Source organism: Hemicordylus capensis, chromosome 1 (assembly GCF_027244095.1).
Source record: "Hemicordylus capensis ecotype Gifberg chromosome 1, rHemCap1.1.pri, whole genome shotgun sequence".
NCBI classification, from domain to species: Eukaryota; Metazoa; Chordata; class Lepidosauria; order Squamata; family Cordylidae; genus Hemicordylus; species Hemicordylus capensis.
In genome coordinates, this window is record NC_069657.1 from 373,270,009 (window position 1) to 373,289,113 (window position 19,105).

The 19,105-nt window shown below is 39.3% G+C and overlaps 1 protein-coding gene across 9 annotated transcripts in view; it reads right to left on the minus strand.

Annotated features, from left to right (window-relative positions):
* LOC128344911 (uncharacterized) overlaps window positions 1-19,105 on the minus strand; it is a 103,227-nt gene that overhangs the window by 52,100 nt on the left and 32,022 nt on the right. For all 9 annotated transcript variants that reach the window (XM_053295969.1, XM_053295977.1, XM_053296022.1 and 6 more), the window contains exons 5-7: window positions 8,331-8,417; window positions 5,209-5,347; window positions 4,214-4,308 (exon numbers count right to left, since the gene is read on the minus strand). In XM_053295969.1, coding sequence (XP_053151944.1) covers window positions 4,214-4,308; window positions 5,209-5,347; window positions 8,331-8,417 — 321 coding nt within the window. The remainder of the gene's footprint in view (window positions 1-4,213; window positions 4,309-5,208; window positions 5,348-8,330; window positions 8,418-19,105) is intronic.

A 19,105-nucleotide genomic window follows, 5' to 3' on the forward strand; every position in this document is an offset into this window, starting at 1 on the left:
TTGTATAAGGGCATTACAAGATTAGCAATTTTATTTTCAGTCCCCTTCCTAATAATCTCTAGCATGGAATTGGCCTTTTTCACAGCTGCCGCATATTGAGTCGACACTTTCAATGAGCTGTCCACCACGACCCCAAGATCCCTCTCCTGGTTAGTCACCAACAACTCAGATCCCATCAAGGTATACTTGAAGTTGGGGTTCTTCGCCCCAATGTGCATCACGTTACACTTGCCAACATTGAACCGCATTTGCCATTTTATTGCCCACTCACCCAGTTTGGAGAGATCCTTTTTGAAATCCTCACAATCAGTTTTGGATTTCACTACCGGAAAAAGCTTGGTATCATCTGCAAATTTGGCCACCTCATTGCTTACCCCTACTTCTAGATCATTTATGAATAAATTACAAAGCACCGGTTCCAGTACAGATCCCTGGGGGACCCCACTTCTTACTTCCCTCCATTGTGAAAACTCTCCATTTATACCTACCCTCTGTTTCCTGTCTTCCAACTGGTTAGCAATCCACACATGTGCTTGTCCCCTTATCCCATGACAACTACGTTTTCTCAGGCGTCTTCAATGAGAACTTTGTCAAAGGCTTTTTGGAAGTCCAGGTACACTATGTCAACTGGATCACCTTGATCCACACACTCGTTGACACTCTCAAAGAACTCCAAAAGGTTGGTGAGAAGATTTCCCTTTGCAGAAGCCATGCTGGTTCTCCCCCAGCAGGGCCTGTTCTTCTAGGTGCTTTACAATTTTATCCTTTAGGATGCTTTCCATCAATTTGCCTGGAATGGACATTAAGCTAACTGGCCTGGAATTTCCCAGATCCCCCCTGGATCCCTTTTTGAAAATCGGTGTTACATTTGCTACTTTCCAGTCCTCTGGTACAGAGCCTGATTGTCGGGATAAGTTATATATTTTTGCAAGGAGGTTGGCAATTCCACATTTGATTTTTTTGAGGACTTTTGGATAGATGCCATCTGGCCCTGGTGATTTGCTGGTTTTTAATTTTTCCAGACAGTTTAAAACATTATCTCTTGTCACTTCCATCTGACTCAGGTTTTTAGCCTCCATCCCCCAAAAGCCTGGTTCAGGAACAGGTATATGCTCAGTATCCTCTGCCGTGAAGACAGATGCAAATAACTCATTTAGCTTCTCTGCAACCTCCATATCCTCCTTAACAATCCCTTTCACTCCCTCATTGTCTAATGGTCCAACCGCCTCTCAGGCAAGTTTCCTGCATCTGATGTATTTAAAGAAGTTTTTGTTATTCCCCTTGATGCTTTTAGCTAAATGTTCCTCAAACTCTCTTTTCGCCTCCCTGATTGTCACCTTGCATTTATTTTGCCAGAGTTTGTGTTCCTTTCTGTTCTCTTCATTTGGACAGGCCTTCCAATTTCAGAAGGAAGCCTTCTTCCCTTTTATGGCTTCATTGACGGTACCTGTTAGCCATGCTGGCATCCTCCTGGACTTAGTGGTACCTTTCCTCCTTTGGGGTATACAATCTAACTGGGCTTCTAGTACTGTGGTTTTGAGTAAACTCAATGCATTCTGGAGTGAAGTGACTTTCCTGATTTTCCCATTCAGTTTTCTTTTCACCATATACCTAATTTTGGAGAAGTTTCCTCTTCTGAAATTCAAAGTGTCTGTGTTAGACTTCCTTGCTGATTATCTCCCCACAAGTATGCTGAATTTGATCGCACTATAGCCACTGTTTCCTAAAGGGTTGATGACACTGACATCACGCACCAGGTCCTGGGTACCACTCACGATTAAGTCCAAGGTCACCTTCTCTCTGGTTGGTTCCAAGACGAACGGTTCTAGGGCACAGTCATTCAGTGTATCTACTAATCTGACCTCTTTGTCATTACCTGACTGTGAATTTACCCAGTTTATATGTGGTAACTGAAGTCACCCATTATTACAGCCCTACCTCTCCTAACACACAACCACTCCACCTCCTCACTGACATCCTCTCACCTGCTCCTCAATAGAGTACCCTGGAGGGAGAAGCTGGGACCAGACTAGGCTACCGGTTTCCCCCCAACCAAGTCCCTGTGGTACATACCAGATTGGTCCCTTCATCCATAATACATACAGTGATGTGCACAAGCATACGTTTCCTGTTTTGTTCTCTGCGGCGCTTCTGCATTAGCTCCCCCACCCTCCAAATTGCTACTCTTTGTTCACTCAGTTTTCAGAGTGAAATCTGACAGTGTTGTAAATTTGTTGCAGTCCAGTGCTTTCTGTGTTGGCCTCCCATGTTTCTTCAAATGTGATTTGTAGCTATTTCCCCCCCTAGTACAAATATACTTGCAACTATGGCATGTCCGGTGGTGACAAGCAAAGCACAAATGAGGCATTTTCTGGGCAACTCTGTGACTTAACTAAAAGTTTCCTGTTTGTAGGTCCTGTCCATTTTATTGCTTCATGTTGGTTGCAGCTGAGATTAGGAATTAATTGCCCTCCATTTGTCCCTTGAATAGCCGGTCTTAATTGTTCCTGTATCAATTTCTGTTCCCAAGCAGAGGGAAAATTTTCATTACTAGTTTCCTTGCATTCCCCCCTTTTGTTTTTATAGTGAGATTGTGCTATTTTACCATTTTAAAATGAAACAAGAAAAAACATGCAAAAATAATTTATGCTTCCCTTCCCCATGGGAACAGAAACTGACATGGGGGCAATTAAGAAAGGCCATTCAAAGAGAAATTTGTCATTTCCCCCAGCTGTGATCAACAGGAAACAATAAAATGGGAAGGAACTTCATACAGAAACATTTCTCTTTCAGACAGTATAAAAGCAGATCTTGGTTGTGAAGAATAGCATTGCTGGATAGTACTGTACTATAATAAAATACCACCCAGAACCTGTTTAAATTTCACTTGCAATGAATTACAAAAATCCAACACTTCAACAGTGCTAAAGGGCTCTAGTATTGAAGCTGCACAAGACTGAAAATTCTCTCTGCTGCAGTGCCCACTGTAAATGCGGAGCATTTCCAATCTCACAAATGAGAACAGGAAAGGAAGAGCTGAATTTGTTAACCAGGACTCTAGCAAGGCTTTGCCAATAACCTGTTTTTCATACCAGATCTTAGCCTTGGGGTCATATGAAGGATTGATAAATACCAGAGACACTAGTCTGAAGCTCTGTAGATAGGCTTTCTCTTACCAGTGATTAACCAAATTTAGTGCTATGCTTATCTAGGGAGAAGCGGATGGAAGGATTCTAGGCAGGTCAAGTCCCATCACTATTCATTTTAGAAATTAAAATGAGAACATAACTCCTGTACAAAAGGTCTCCATGCAGAACTGTACCAGCATTTTAAAAAAGAAAATTCAGAACTCCACAATGGTATGTGTGTGAGAACTCTACAATGGCATGCACACGTAACATACACTGCTATACACTTGTACATTTTCTTTGTGCACATATACTTTGTTGCATATAGTAACTTAAAAGGCCTACCCAGGATGGGAGAAAATTGGGATTTGACAGCACTAATGCAAAAGAGTATTATGTTCATTGGTGAATATTCTGTGGAGCTTATAGGAAGTGTCTGGCAAGGGGATGAGAAATGCATATGTTTGATCAGGGTCTGGGTTCTGGAGGATCCTGGATTACTCACTTTATTCTTTTCTATTGTTATCAGTCACATTTTACATCATCTAACATAATGCAACTTTTGCATGGCTTGAATTTTGGAACTGCACACATGTTCTTTTAGAACTGGATTTTATTTTATTTTTGGAACTGCACATTTTGTGTCTGGCTGCACATTTTAAAAAGCCATGAAGTCTATCTAACACCTCTTACCACCGCCAGTGAAAATAATTGTTCTATTATTTACATGCTAAATTATGGAATAGCAGGTAACAGATTGAATCAAAGGAACGGTTATTACTCTTGTGGGCATCTTCACAAGAAAGGAAACCTTTTAGTTTGGAATGTGTGTACTGTGAACATGGTGCAAAAGCTATAAGAGATGGGTTTTAAAGCAGAAGATACATTCTAATCTATGTTGTTTTTTCATAATTTACAGATGTGGAAAATGCAAAAACCAATGGAAACATCAAATGAAAGCAGCTTGTGAGGTTACAATGTAGAAGAGAAGCAACTTCACAACAGATTGGTGAATGCAACTAAAATCTTCATCAATGAAAATCGGGCATTTAAAAATCCAAGAACACAAAAAATTATTTACTTACTTGTTTCAGTCTGCTACTGTTTATTGAACCATTAAGAGCCTGTGCTGGATTTGTTCTTGTTGAATTAGAGAGAGGCAAAGACTTAGCAGCAAACACTGTAGATTAAAAGGACAAAAAAATTATTGATTCTAGCATAAATAATGTTATAAATGTTGGAATCCCATTCATGTTTACTCAGAAATAAGTCTCCATTTGTTGAATAAGACAATGCCAATAGGACTGCAACCTAAAAATATTTTTATCAAGGGGTGGGGGGCGGGCGCATTTTCCATACAATCTTTATGATTAATAACTTATGTTACCCACCAACTCACCTTTCCATGTGTCTGGAAGCTGCTTCTTCACTGCAAAGCTGCTTCAATAGTAGACAATTTCTAAAAGAAATGAGGCAGGTTCCCCCTGCAACTCCTCCTCAGCTGGATTCCAGTCAGAGTTTTGGGGCCTTGAACCTCAGCTGGTGATGGAATTTGCTCAAGGAGTTGCTCAATAAAAGTGTGCACATGAGGGCATTACACTGGCTTATATCCTGACTAACGAAGCATGCACACTTTGAAGGACTGCAGGGGCATGATGGAAGCCCCTCACACAACACCCCCCCCCCATTCTCCCTATGCGCACACTGTTGTGCAAGAGTCATTAGAGTTCCATGTGGGCATTAGAGTTCCAAGTGTTCCAAGTTTTCCAGAAAGGTCAGCAACATGTTTCCAATCTCAAAGAGACCTTATGGAGTGTGGGGACCATGTGGAACGCTAATGGCTCTTACACAACAACACACACCTCTTACACAACAACACACACAGGAGACATGGGGGAGTTGTGTGAGGGCTCCCGTCACACCTCACAGTCCCTCAAAGTACACAAACTTTGTTAGTCAGGATGTCAGCCACAGATCTGAATAAACCTGCAATACACAAATGTATTTAAATTCTTCTTATCTCATGGAGATGAGTCCTATGAAACTATTCAAAAATAACAAACTTCTAAATAAACTCAGCTTTTTGCTTTTATATCTGGAAGCTTTTCTTTCAGCTTTGAACAATGAATGCCCGCCTGGGTGAGGTTCCAGAAGTTTTCATGATCTTGCTGGTTCTTTAAGATTCCAAGTTTAGTTAATTCATTCTCCAATCCAATTATCTGGAAATAGAGAATGTGGAAAAATAGTTTAAGCAGTTAGCAAGCACCAACATCAGATAAAACATGACCAATTTTTATCAAGGGATCCATCTTGTATTAGTAAAGATGATGAATCCTATGGAGTAGGGATGACTTTGGATAGGTTATTCACAACAGTTGTTGGTTGTGTTTCCCTCTAGTGTTCTTAGCGGTTTATGGCACGTGTGCCAACTGAAAAGGAAGAAAACTGAAGAGTGGCTTAGCCCCCCTGCTCCCTCTTGCAGATGAAGAGCCTTCACATTAGCTGAAAGCATCTGATAGCAGTCCTGCATTTTATGTTGTAAAATAAGGTAACGTAATATAATGTAAAGTAATATAAAAATCACATATATCTGAAAGCAAATATGTGTCAATTTAAAGTATTACTTTTGAGAATGTAGCTTATAATTTTCACATTGATATAAGCATCATCATCATTATAATTATGGATGTCAAAAACACTTCAGCCATGAAACTACTGTATGAATGTATAGTAAGCCTACTTGCCTACTTGCACTGTAGGTGTTCAAGGAAATGTCTACATAAAAATAAAACATCAGTAGACATTTTACGTCTACATAAAATTAAACCAGTCAGGCTATGGTAGCATGAACCATTTTTCTTTTAAGCAGATTATCTTTTAACATGCATAATAATATGTAAAATAAAAAGAGAAGATTAAATAAGAACTTAAAAAATAAAATCTCCTGAATTTAACTTTTATTAAACTTCTTGAAGATATCGACAATATTTTACATCTCTTCAAATATCCTCATCTGCAACCAAACCAATAAATAGGATGCAAGGGAGTGAAATGATGCCTGTAAACTTGCTATAGACTAAGGGCACATTCGCACATAACGGGGAACTGGAGTTGCAAGGACCCATGGTTTCTTTACCTTTACATCCAAATGCATGCAACTCCGGTCCCGTCCATGGTGCAACCTGAGGTTGCACTTAGGAGACTCCAGTTTGAACCTTTGGTTTGCTGTGAGTTTCACTGCTCCAAACTGAGGGTTCACGGAGACTCAATTCTGTTCAAACACAGCAGTGGAGGCTGCATTCAGCCAGACTGGAGTTGAGGAAGGAAGCTACTTCCTTTCTTCTTCCCTGATTGGCTGTGTGGGCTGTCCTTCAAGCAAGAAGGAACCCCTAAAAGCTGACTGCAGAGAGGATGCTCTCCCTGTCATCCAAATGAGGATGGGAGAGTGGAGGGTGGGAGTAGCAGAACCACAGGTCCATAGGACCTGCGGTTCTGTGTGATATGCAAATGTGGCCTAACTTAGCTACTCTTCTGGAATTGGCAAAGCAATAATAGTAGTTATAGCTGCCACATGCCCTTAATCAAGTTGAAGAACTCATTGATGCAACAATAACTTGTACATCTATGTGGGGCAATAGACCTCTCTTTTGAAAAATTAATTTCTTATTAGAGAAAAAATATATCCAATGGAAAATAAAACTAATATGAAAATGAAATAGGCACAATCAGTGCAAAGATCATTTTTTAAAAACTGAAACTCATTTTTTCATGGTTATGAAATATTTTCCTATTTCATAGGATATATTGTGCATTCAGAAGTGAAAGTTTGCATTTGAGAAAGAACTTAAAGATATGTAGATTAAGAGCTAGTTCCTGAAGATAAAATGCATTTTCACAAAGGGCTGTCAGTAGCTATTTAAGATCTATTTGTAATTAAAAAATAAATAAAAACAAAAAACAAAAACATCTCCATATGGACAGCAGATGACCAAGAAGATTTGCATAAAAGTCAACAACTTTTCCACTGCTTCTATGTAGGAAAGGAGAGCTGGTCTTGTGGTAGCAAGCATGGCTTGTCCCCATAGCTAAGCAGGGTCTGCCCTGGTTGCATATGAATGGGAGACTTGATGTGTGAGCACTGCAAGATATTCTCCTCAGGGGATGAAGCCGCTCTGGGAAGAGCAGAAGATTTCAAGTTCCCTCCCTGGCTTCTCCAAGATAGGGCTGAGAGAGATTCCTGCCTGCAACCTTAGAGAAGCCACTGTCAGTCTGTGAAGACATTAGTGAGCTAGATAGACCACTGGTCTGACTCAGTATATGGCAGTTTCCTATGTTCCTATTTACTCATAATTCTGCTACATCTTAAATCTGGTGTTTTCCAATAGCTATGCAGTACCCAGTTTGGAATTAATAGTTTAAAATTGTTTTCTTGTGGCCAAGGAAGTGTCTATCTAGGAGTCAATGCTAACAAGCACTGTGGGGAGAGGCAGATATTCAGGCAGGGTGGCTAAAGGTGGGAAGTGTTGGAAGTGGGAGGTGAGAGCTTGGGGTGGGAGGCATGGAAAAGTTAAAATTAATGTAAACCCATACTGAGTTGGTTTACATTATGAATGAGCCAGCATAGTGTAGTGGTTAGTGTTGGACTAGGACTGGGAAGACCCAAGTTCAAATCCCCATTCAACCACCAAACTCACTGGTTGACTCTGGGCCCGTCATGTATCTCTCCGCCTAACCTACCTCACAGGGGTCTTGTGAGGATAAACATAACCCTGTACACCACTCTGAGCTCCTCAGAGGGAAAAGCGGGACATAAATGATAAAATAAAATAAATATAAATATTGATTCTGTTATAAGGATAAATAGAGGTCTTTAATGCCGACAGCGTTCAGAGAAGACTAAACATCTTTCAGTATTTAATAATGAAGGGCATTTCCACACACGAAATGTGCTCTTTTGGGGGTTTTAGTCCTTGATGTCCAGATCTCTACACTGATTTGCCCTCATGCTGGCCCCCTCTGCTCCACATGGCTGACACTAACGAGTGCAGAGTCAACGGTCAGCGGGAGAGCAGTGAGGGGGCTCCACTGTTGCCTCCCTCTAGTTATCATTCAGAAGTCCACTTTTCCTTGGGACACTTTCTAGTATTTGTAACATTTTCAAGATAATGAGTTATAACAAGAAAAGCAATTATTGAGGCTTACCAGGTAACTACTTGACTGTGGAATGGACTCCAAATACTTTGTATCATGAGGCAATTTGCAAAAGGGCACTTTGTGACTGCGGATATACTTTTTAAAAAGAAAATAAAAATTTCGTTAGCATTTTTTCCTTCTAGGAGCTGGGAAACAAAGCTCAAAACAAATGACAAGTAAACATTCAGCCACAGGAAGCCATTAACAACAGTGGGCACCAATTAGGGCTCAGCGGGTATCCCTAACACCGCCTGGTGCTTTTGCCCCACCCCAAATGCTTTGACAGAACACTCACAAACTCAGGCTTAGGAAGCAGGCTGTTTCATTTACTCAGCAATTTGTAGCCACATATCCCTGCTGATAGGCTTATAAACCTGTTTGCAGTCTTCTTCTACTTCCCTTCAAGTTTGTGTCATTAGAAGTCACAATTACTGTCTGCCCAAAGGAAAATGCTTTTGAGAGAAGACGACATTGAGTTGGGGTAACGCATTTGTTGTCTTCTGAATTTTCTTCTAGATGCAACAGTTATATATAATGGCGGATTCAAGACAAACTCTATGAAGAAAACATTTGCTAAGAGACTCTTTCTGGGGAGCACTTTTGAAAGAGCAACTCTTTGTAGGAGTGGAAGTAAAATAATTCTAACCAAATTAAGCTAAAGATAAATAACTTATAGCCAAATTCTACACATGTTCACTTGAAATAAGCCCCATTGAGTTCAGCAGTGATTACTCCCAAGTAGGTGAGCATAGCACACATACTCTCTTTCCATTATCTCCCAATTAATAATCTTTCTGTTTACAATTGCAAAATATTTTAGCATCCTCTAACATGCCCAGCCTTAATAATTTAAAACTCATATCACTTCTATCTCAGAGTATTATATTAAGAAAAAAATTGGGGAGGGTATTTACAATTGATTTCAGTGGTATATAACTTCAGGTATGTTTAGGATTGCCTTGGATTTCTAACATATACAATTGGTTCCAGAGAGCCTGGAGTCTTGATGTGGGGGAGGATAAGGAAATAAGGAGAAAGGCAGCACAGTAACCTTCAAAACCCCACCCATTGAGGGCCAAACTAGACATGATGTTAGGTCCATCATTTATCCAGACAGCCTTAACTTTTCTTTCAAAAATAGCAACTGGATCAGGATGTGGGGAGGGGAGAGATTATCTTTGGCTCTCTGTGCTGGACCTGATCCAGAGCAGGGGCTCCCATAGCTGTTATTTGGCAGGCTTCACTGACACTATGGGAGCTTTTTCCTCTTATCAAATAGCAACTGCAAGGGGGGCCCTGATCCAAACTGGGACCATGGTGAGAATAGGGCTAAACCTCCCTACTCCCTGCACTGGTTCCAATCTGTGAGTCCCCTATCCAGCTGCTATTTTAACAGAAATGTTAAGCCCACACCAGTGCTAATGATGGGCTTGGTGCAATGTGCAGTTTGGTCCACATTCAACCAGAGTCTTGTGGGATATTAAAACTACAAAAGTTTATGCTGCAATAAAAGTGTTAGTCTTTAGGATGCTATAGAGCCTTTGCCATTTTTACTATGACAGATGAACATGATTACCATGGCCATCCCTAGGGGGGAGGGGTGGGGGGGGCTGGGGGCGAACCAGCATGTGCAGGGCCTCTTTAACATTTCATTACAGAATCATACTGATTGATGACATGCAGTGTAAATAGTGTGAGTGAGGTTTTTGGACATGTCCAACCAGCTTGGACATATAATGCATTTCTAAAGAAATAAAAATAAAAGGAACAACACATATTTCACAGTTCTCAGACATTCTGGGTTGCAAATCAACTTGAGCATCGTGCATTCACAAACAAACAATATATTGTTTGTTCCATAAGTTTTTGTAATTTTCTGCCATGAAACAAGCCACTTATAGGACTTTTTGGATGGCTTAATTTAAACATACATATTCCTCCCACCCTGCCCTACATCTCTGCTCAGTACCAAAGCCCTATGCCAAGTCATTTCAGGAAAGGTGATCTAAAGGCTGGGGCAGAAAGGGGGGCATTTTACCCTTTTTTATAAAGGCAAAGGGCAGATTCTTCCATATGGGGGTGGAATGATGGTCTAAAGGGGGGGGGGGCTTAAGTTCCAGACATTTTTGTAATTTTCTGCCATGAAGCAAGCCACTTAGAGGACTTTTTGGATGGGGTTTTTTTAAATTAAAGGGGGAAAAATAAAAACCAACAATTTGTCCAATCCACTTCAGTTTAAATATACCTATTCCTCGCACCCTGCCCTACATCTCTGCTCAGTACCAAAGCCCTATGGCAAGCCAATCCCTAAATACTCAAGGTGGGGGGAGATAACCACAAAAAGGATATCACATCATACCCCCATTACTAAGGCTGGGCAGAGGGTTTGCAGAGAGCTCTGGTGCTGGACACTCTCTGCCTGGCTGGCTGGCTGCCTGCTTGCTTCTTTCCTGAGCTTCGGGCTTGAGGGAGGCCTGCATGGAGGCCTCTCTGGAAGCCCCACCCACCTGCCAAACAGCTGAGAGGCCGGAGAGGCGGAGCTCTAGCAGTTTGCCTGGGAGCCTTTCAAGCTGTACACAGACACAAAAGATCAGCTCCTGCTGGACTGCAGGGAAAGATAAGTGGCTGGGACTGGGGGAGAGAGGAGGGCAGGCTGCACTGCAGTGTGCCCAGAGCGGGGCCTGTGCCAGCGTGGGGCTTGGGGCAATTGCCCTGGTCACCCTGCCCTAAGGACGGCCCTGATGACTACCCTTCTGAATGTTGATTCTACCATGTTTTAAGTTCTATTCAGGTGTTTGGGGAGAACCAACATGTGGTGAAGGCATGAGGGACAGCCATACCCCTGTACTGACAGGCTCCCTGGCCATGTCCTCAGATGCCCCCACATTCAGCACTTGTTGCAGGGTTCATAATCATGGGGAGAGCTCTCTGCACTGGTGCTTTGCAGATAAGTGCTGAATGCTTGGATATTAGGGGCATTGACAAGGGGATGTGGTTAGTCAGTGCACTCTGACTTGCCCTCTCCATGTGTTGATTTGAGACTAGCTGAACAGGGCTTTACTCACTCCAGGTCCATTATAGCATTCCAAAGGAGAGTTTTGTTTCTGCAGTCATTGTCATTACTCCTTTCTTCAGATCTAAGCCAAACATCTTAGCTTTCTCTGTATTCACTGTGGTGCTTCTAATTTTATTTTATTTATTTTTTGAATGGGTGAGCATGTCAGGAAAAGTATGGTTAGTATAGAAAGCAGGCATTAAAGTAAAGAGTATAGCAGTCCATTTGGCAGAGGAAAACTCCACCCACACCAATAAGGAAGAAGAGTGATGTTTTGCTTCCCCAATATCTCATTTTGATTGCGTCCCTCAGAACCAAGATCTTTTCATGGGGCTGAAAGTTCTTTTAATGGCAGATTCATTTTTAATATATTTTATATGCTATATACAGTACTAATAGGTGAGGCCCAACAAGGTCATTTTGCATAATTACATTTAAGTTCAAGAAATTAAATCTATGTAAAAGTTTTTTTAAAAAAAATAAATAAAATTGAAAAAGGAAAGATGCTCTAGAAATTGAACAATAAATAAATAAAAGGGAAGCACAAGAACAGTTTGAAATTTGGAGGATTTAAACATCAAACATTATTTATTTTATTGATAATTACCAGAAATGATATATTTGAATAATCCTAAATTTGAATCTGTGAAAGATCTTCTGTTTTCTTGGGCATTATACTGTTTTGAAATTATTGAGTGTTGAGAACAATAACAGTTAAAATATTATTATATTCAGAATGTCTTCTAAAGAATACAGAAAAAAATATTTAAACCCTTCTCCAAGTGTATTCCAGTGCACACAGTAATGCATTCAGCTAATTTCAGTGGCAGGATTGTTCATGCATAAGAACATAAGAACAGCCTTGCTGGATCAGGCCCAAGGCCCATCTAGTCCAGCATCCTGTTTCGCACAGTGGCCCACCAGATGCCACTGGAAGTCACAGGCAGGAGTTGAGGGCATGCCCTCTCTCCTGCTGTTACTCCTCTGCAACTGGTACTCAGAGGCATCCTGCAAAATTTGGTATCTGTAGATAATCGGGAAGTATGACTATTTCACACAAACAATACTACAAAAAACTCTTCAAAACATATAATAGATTTGTTCAATACTGCTAGGTATCTAGATTTATTTTTATTATTTTATTCCAGATTATTACTCATCCTGAGTTTCAGGGGACAAATGATAAGAGGTACACTTTACCTTACCTTATCAATCCCAAAAGTAAATTAAATTCAGTTGCCTTAATTCACTAGATATCCACCTTAGGAGCTGCAGCGGGGAAATGCTTGACTAACAAGCAGAAGGTTGCCGATTCAAGTCCCTGCTGGTACTATATTTGGCAGCAGCGGTATAGGAAGATGCTGAAAGGCATCATCTCATACTGTGTGGGAGGAGGCAATGGTAAACCCCTCCTGTATTCTTCCAAAGAAAACCACAGGGCTCTGTGGGTGCCAGCAGTCAAAATCGACTTGATGGCACACTTTACCTTTACACTTTAATTCACTAGATGGCCTCCCCAACTGATCTGTTTTACGTAGTTGTGTTAAGCATTACTGAGATCTTATATATGAACACTTCACACTTATTACAATAATAATTAGCATGTATATAATGCTTAAAATTAAAAATAACATTCTGGGCATCCACAAGGAATTACAGCATAGCTCTTGATTCATATGAAACTAATATACAAATAAGAATACTTGAATTTTGACTATTGGTCCTTTGATGAGAAATGTTGGACAAAACAATTGGTTAAACATCTATAACACCAAAGGTCTTACGGTGCTTATCAGTATACAAAATGCTTTTTGGATTTCTTCTCTTCAGAACGAATGAAGTGTAATGAAATGAGGAATCTGTAACGCCACATGTGTATCCCAATTTTAGCATTCTTATATTGTTTTATGTTTACTGTGGAACATTTTGTGTATTTATAGTTAGTGTTACCTTTACATGTTTATTTTTTACATTTTGTAAATTATTTATATTTTGTAAATTATTATTGTGAATTATTTTTTACATTTTATATTAAATAATTCATAAGTGTTTTATGTTTGAATCCCATACTATTCCTTAAGTGCTACCCCAGTTTGTTTGATCCTTATTTTCAAATGTGCAATTTCAAGACTACTTAAAGATCAAAGGCTGTGGTTAGACTGTTTCTATTACAACACCATTTTAGTGTAGGGATTTCATTTGTGATGCTAATTATTTATTAAAGAAAAAAAGCAAGCTGGCACCTAATTTAAATAGGAGTGGTCAGGATATAGGCATTAATTTTGTGACATCAGAGGGCCATTGAATTGAGTTTAAAAATCCAGATTTAAATGACAGGTTCTTCTGAAGCAGGGTACTGTGAAAAAGTGAAGCAATTTACACTGTACTCTACAAATTATTAAAGGGTTTTTTTTTAAGCCCTTCTAGAAAAAAATATTTATTTTCCACCTTGAATATGCTGTAGAAACACACAGTTTAAGAAAATATAAATAAATTCATTAAAAACCCCATAATAATGATTATGAACAACTGAAACAGTAATATAAGAACCTATACAACTTAACACTAGATAAGCAGAAGCAATTGTTTCAGAAATCCAGCCTTTTTCGCCTACTTGATTATGTTAACTTTCTCAACACTTTTAAGCTTTATAGTACCAATAAAATATTGAAATTCACACTGTAGGAAGAGCCCTGCATTTCCTTTTCAGTTTGTCATACAAGCCTAGCTCTGCTTATAGTAATACTAACATGTTGTATCTCTTCAGCAACGCAAAAGGACAAAATAGAGATTTGAAAAGATTTGTAAACTGCTGCAAAGACTTTGGTTAGTTGAGCAGTATCTAAGTCTAATAAGTAAATAAAAGTTAGGCAGTATTAAAGAGTAGCAGCATGTGTACATTTTTGCAGTGCTTTTCACTTCTCTCAACTCAGAGAGCCATGTTAACTACACAGTTTTAGGCCAATATATAGACTAATCCCATACAAAATACTAATTCATAAAAACGAGGACTTATCTGAACAATCACCCAAGTCATTCAAACCATTCTACAACCTCTCGCATCTGTATAATTTTTCTTGTTGCAATAGCATATAATGCAGTCCACACCATTTTAAAGTAAGCACAATAAATGAGCATAATTGTGCACTCTCTCTTCTTTTCAACGTCTTGCAAAGCAATTGAGCTCCAGTTTACTGGCCGATTGCTAGGCCATTACCAATCCCAAACATCAGTTCAGTGCTTCCATGGCATCACTTGAGTTAGATTTAAAGGAGAAGCGAGTTGTCTGCCAGTGTACTGATAACAATGCACTCCAAATCCCTAGATGACCTCACACAGCAGGTTCATGTAGATGCTAAACAACATGAGGGACAAGATGGTGCCCTCAGTATGCCATAGCTTAATTGTCATAATACAAACCAGCAGTTCCCCAGCACTACCATCTGGAATTCACTATCTAGATAGGGGGGGAAATAATCAGAGCATAGTGTTCCCAGTCTCCACATCAGACAGTAGGGCCCAGGAGGATACTGTGTTTCATGGCATCAAGAATCAGTGTAAGGTTGAGGAGAATTAGCAGGGTTGCCCTTCTTCTGGCAAATATTACTGAATTAGAATATTACTTCCAGATAAAATACCACAGATATATTTGCTTCTAGACTTACTTTTGTTGTTTTACACGGACATTATAGTGAAAAGGTGGCCTTGTAATGATCCTGCCTCTTCTGGAACGATGGCTTATTTACTATTCATTGCATTAGAAGATCTGTTCCTCTCACTTACACCAGCTTAGTTCCTGATAGAGAAGCTGTCTGGTGTACATGAGGTTTTATTTCTTTCATTTTATGTCTATACCACCATATAAACTGTCAAGGTCAACAGCTTCCTAAAATATGGGCTACAATTCCATTGGGATTATTGAATGATTAACTGGATTATCCATGGATGTTTCTAGGTGTGTGAAGAGGCCATGGAAGATCTTTGGTTAAGAAGACACGTCAAAATCTGAGGATGAAAATACATATTATGGAAGCCTTGTGACTGCCACTAAAAATGGCATCCATGTGTTGAGTTCTCCCATTCCCTCATTTAGGCACATTTACTCAGGTTGTGAGGTCTAACATCTGTTTCCCCTCCTCCAGTACATATTATTGGCCATTTCTAGTCAGGTGGGAAAACATATGGTGTGATGACATCACAACATGAGCATATGTACCAAAATGTTATTGGGGAGAACTCAACACAGGGATGCTATCTTTGGTGGCAGTCCTGTTTCATGCACCTCCATCCTCAAACACACTGGATTAAGCTATTTAAGCATAGGAGGGAGAATCCTCAAAACTACATATTCAGCCTATCTTTTATCAGACTATAACAGACTTCAGAACTAAATAAGAGGAGGCCCTGAAAACAGAAATTTCAGCCAGACAGAAACTAGCTGAGTTGCTTAAAAAAATTATTTAAGCACTGGTTTTTAATTATTAACTGGCAATTTCTTGTTGATATTTATTTGTATGTATTTGATCATTTTTGTTTCTAGACTGTGAAGTCAGTTATCAGAAAGTTTATTAGATTGTGCTTTACCACTTGTACAAGACTTTGCTTATAGAAAAAACAAAAAAAGAAAAATAATTAAGTCAAACCTTTGAAAAACTCAGCCTATGTAAGGAGTATTTAGTGCCAATTTACCATAGAGTTAAAGTAAAATAATACAAGGCACTTTCAAAACAAAAGGAATCTACTGACAGTAGATTATCTGTCTTTAACAGATTTAAGTTAAACTAATGCAATTATTTTGTGCTGGCCAACCTGCCTCTCTCACACAGTTGAACTGGTTACTACAATTGTATGTCCCACTTCACTTGGGAAATGCTTGAAGCTACCAGAGTATAAACTGAAATCTTGCTTTTAAAACGGTCTGTTCTTCCTTCCTGATCAAAGCACAAAAAAAACACAAAACAAAGCATAAAAGGGTATTTTCCTTCTTTTTTTGTCCTTACAGATGAAAACAAAGTCCAAACTATTGTTCAAAATGACTCTTCCATTTGTGTCAAAATTAAAATTTAAAAGCTCACAATTAAAGGAATTTAAGGTCTCTCAGTGATGACATAGCCGTAAAGAGAATTCAGTGCTGTGAATTCCCTGTGAAATATGGAGAATGTTTCCTTTAGAAGAGGAAATTCTCTTAAGGAAGTTGTTTTAAGATAAATAAAATTTCAGGATGAAGCCAGCAAAAGGTGTGAAGGATTTCTCTTTGATTTCCCAATTTGTGTATTTGGGCTGAGACACAGACTACATTTTATGCACATATTAATAGGATGCTAATAAGCCCACAATCTCTAGTTTAACATGGGTTTGTAGAGACAGCCTGATATATTAGCCTTCTTAAGACAGAAGGTGTCCTTTTTCTTGAGGTGAGGTGCTCAGGCTGTGCTCTTTAGAATTCTGAGTGGCAAAGAGAAATCTTGGGGATAGTTCTTTATGTGAAGCCAGATTGTTCAACACTTAAACTAGCCAGTTAAAATGGACTTCAACATTTCAACACAATAGTGTTAGGTCACTTCAGACTAATGTGCAGCACAAGTTTTTTGTAACTAAGATTGGGCAAAAGTATATATTATAGCTGGCATAAATCAATTTTCTATTTTAAACATGTTAACAATACTAAAATTCACAATGTTAGCTGAGATCTGACAGAAAACACCAAAAGTGATCATTCAAAAATAATGTTGGTTATTTTTCTTTGTTAGTTCTTTTAAACATTTGAGAAACATTCACAAAAACTGGGAAGATCTTCTAGTTAATCTTATTTTATTTGTTTGTTTATTTGTTTGTTTATTTAACATATTTCTATACCACCCAAACTCACGTCTCTGGGCGGTTTACAACAGAAAATGATAAAATATTTTCAAAATCGGATGTGGCCACAATAGGAATTTGTTTACAATTTGGAAGGGAGAGAGAGTGTGAAAAAAAGGAAATGTTTTTTAAAAGCAAGACTATTTTCAAGCAAATATCCTCATGATTGCATATTTATAAAAAATAAAGAGAATGTAGGGCCAAATGTACAATGATTGAGAAATTAATTTAGAAGCAATGTTTAGAAGACACTACCACAATCTTTCCTTTACTTCTTACATTGTTCAAAGTGAAGAATAATCAAAACACAGCCCTTTGTGATATGTTTCCACGGCAACAGAAGAGTTTAGGCACCTCCTGATAGGAGGAAGGGAGAGTGTGCTGTGCAAGAAGTCCCCGCTTGCTCCATGGTCCAAAGTACGCAGAAAGCGGGTACACGGAGCAGCACGCGTGTTCCCCCTGTAGTCCTGAAATGCCTGCTAACACATACGCTCCTTTAGTTGGTATGAGAGCCAACATTAACAGACTGGACTTGTTTTCAGGCATTATGTTTTCTATGGAAGCTTCCTAAAATTCATGTTCTCCATTATTTAATTTATTATTTCTTGTTTACACAGACAGGTGTTATTGACTGGTTTGTTTTATCCAGACATCGAGTCCTTCCCAAGGACCTGGGATGGCTGAATTTTATCATCGATACTATTGTTGTTATTATAGATTATATTGCAAAATATAGGCTGTTCCCAGTAGTTTTTTATAATTGGCTGGTGGTGATTTCTGTGGCCCCTATGGTGTTGAGGTGCTCTTCAAGGCCTTTTGGAACTGCACCCAGGGCGCCAATTACTACTAGGCTTATTTTGGTCTTCTTCTGCCACAGCCTTTCAATTTCAATATGTAGATATTTATATTTTGTAATTTTTTCTATTTCTTTTTCTTCTATTCTGCTATCACCTGGTATTGCTATGTTGATTATTTTAACTTGTTTTTCTTTCTTCTTGACTACAGTTATATCTGGTGTATTGTGTGGCAGATGTTTGTCTGTTTGTAGTTTGTCTGTCTGTCTGTTTATTATTATTTATATTTTCAGACCGCCTCATCCAAAGGCTCTGGGTGGTGCACAAGTTTAAAATAAAAAAAAACACCATTTAAAAGACAATGCTTAAAACAATATAAAAACAATTTAAAAACAATTCAGAAACATTTAAAACTAATTAAAATACTCTAAAAAACTCTTTAAAAACCTTGGAAGGCCAGGCCAAACAAGTAAGGTTTCAGGGCTCTCTTAAAGGCCAACAGCAGGCCTGAACTGCGGATGTCCATAGGCCAGGATGGATGTCCATTCCATAGGCCAGGAGCAGCTATAGAGAAGGCCTGGTTCTGAATTGCCACCAGATGTACTGGTGGTAACTGGAGACGGACCTCTCCAGATGACCTCAACGTGCGATGGGAATCATACAGAAGAAGGTGCTCTCTAAGGTAACCCATACCCAAGCCATTCACGGCTTTAAAGGTAACAACCAGCACTTTGTATTTTGCCCAGAAACATATCAGCAGCCAGTGCAACTGCTTTAAAACAGGCATAATATGATCTTTCCGGGTTACCCCAGAGACCAGTCTGTCTGCCTCATTTTGAACTAACTGAAGTTTCCGAACTACGTACAAAGTCAGCTCCATGTAGAGCACATTGCAATAGTCAAGCCTGGAGGTTATCAGCTGATGCACCACTGTTTTGAGATCATTCTCTTCAAGGAATGGACACAGATGTTGAATCAGCCAAAGCTGATGGAAAGCACTCCTGGCCATAGCCTCCACCTGAGATACCAGGGTGAGACCTGGACCCAAGAGCATTCCCAAGCTGCATACCTGTTAC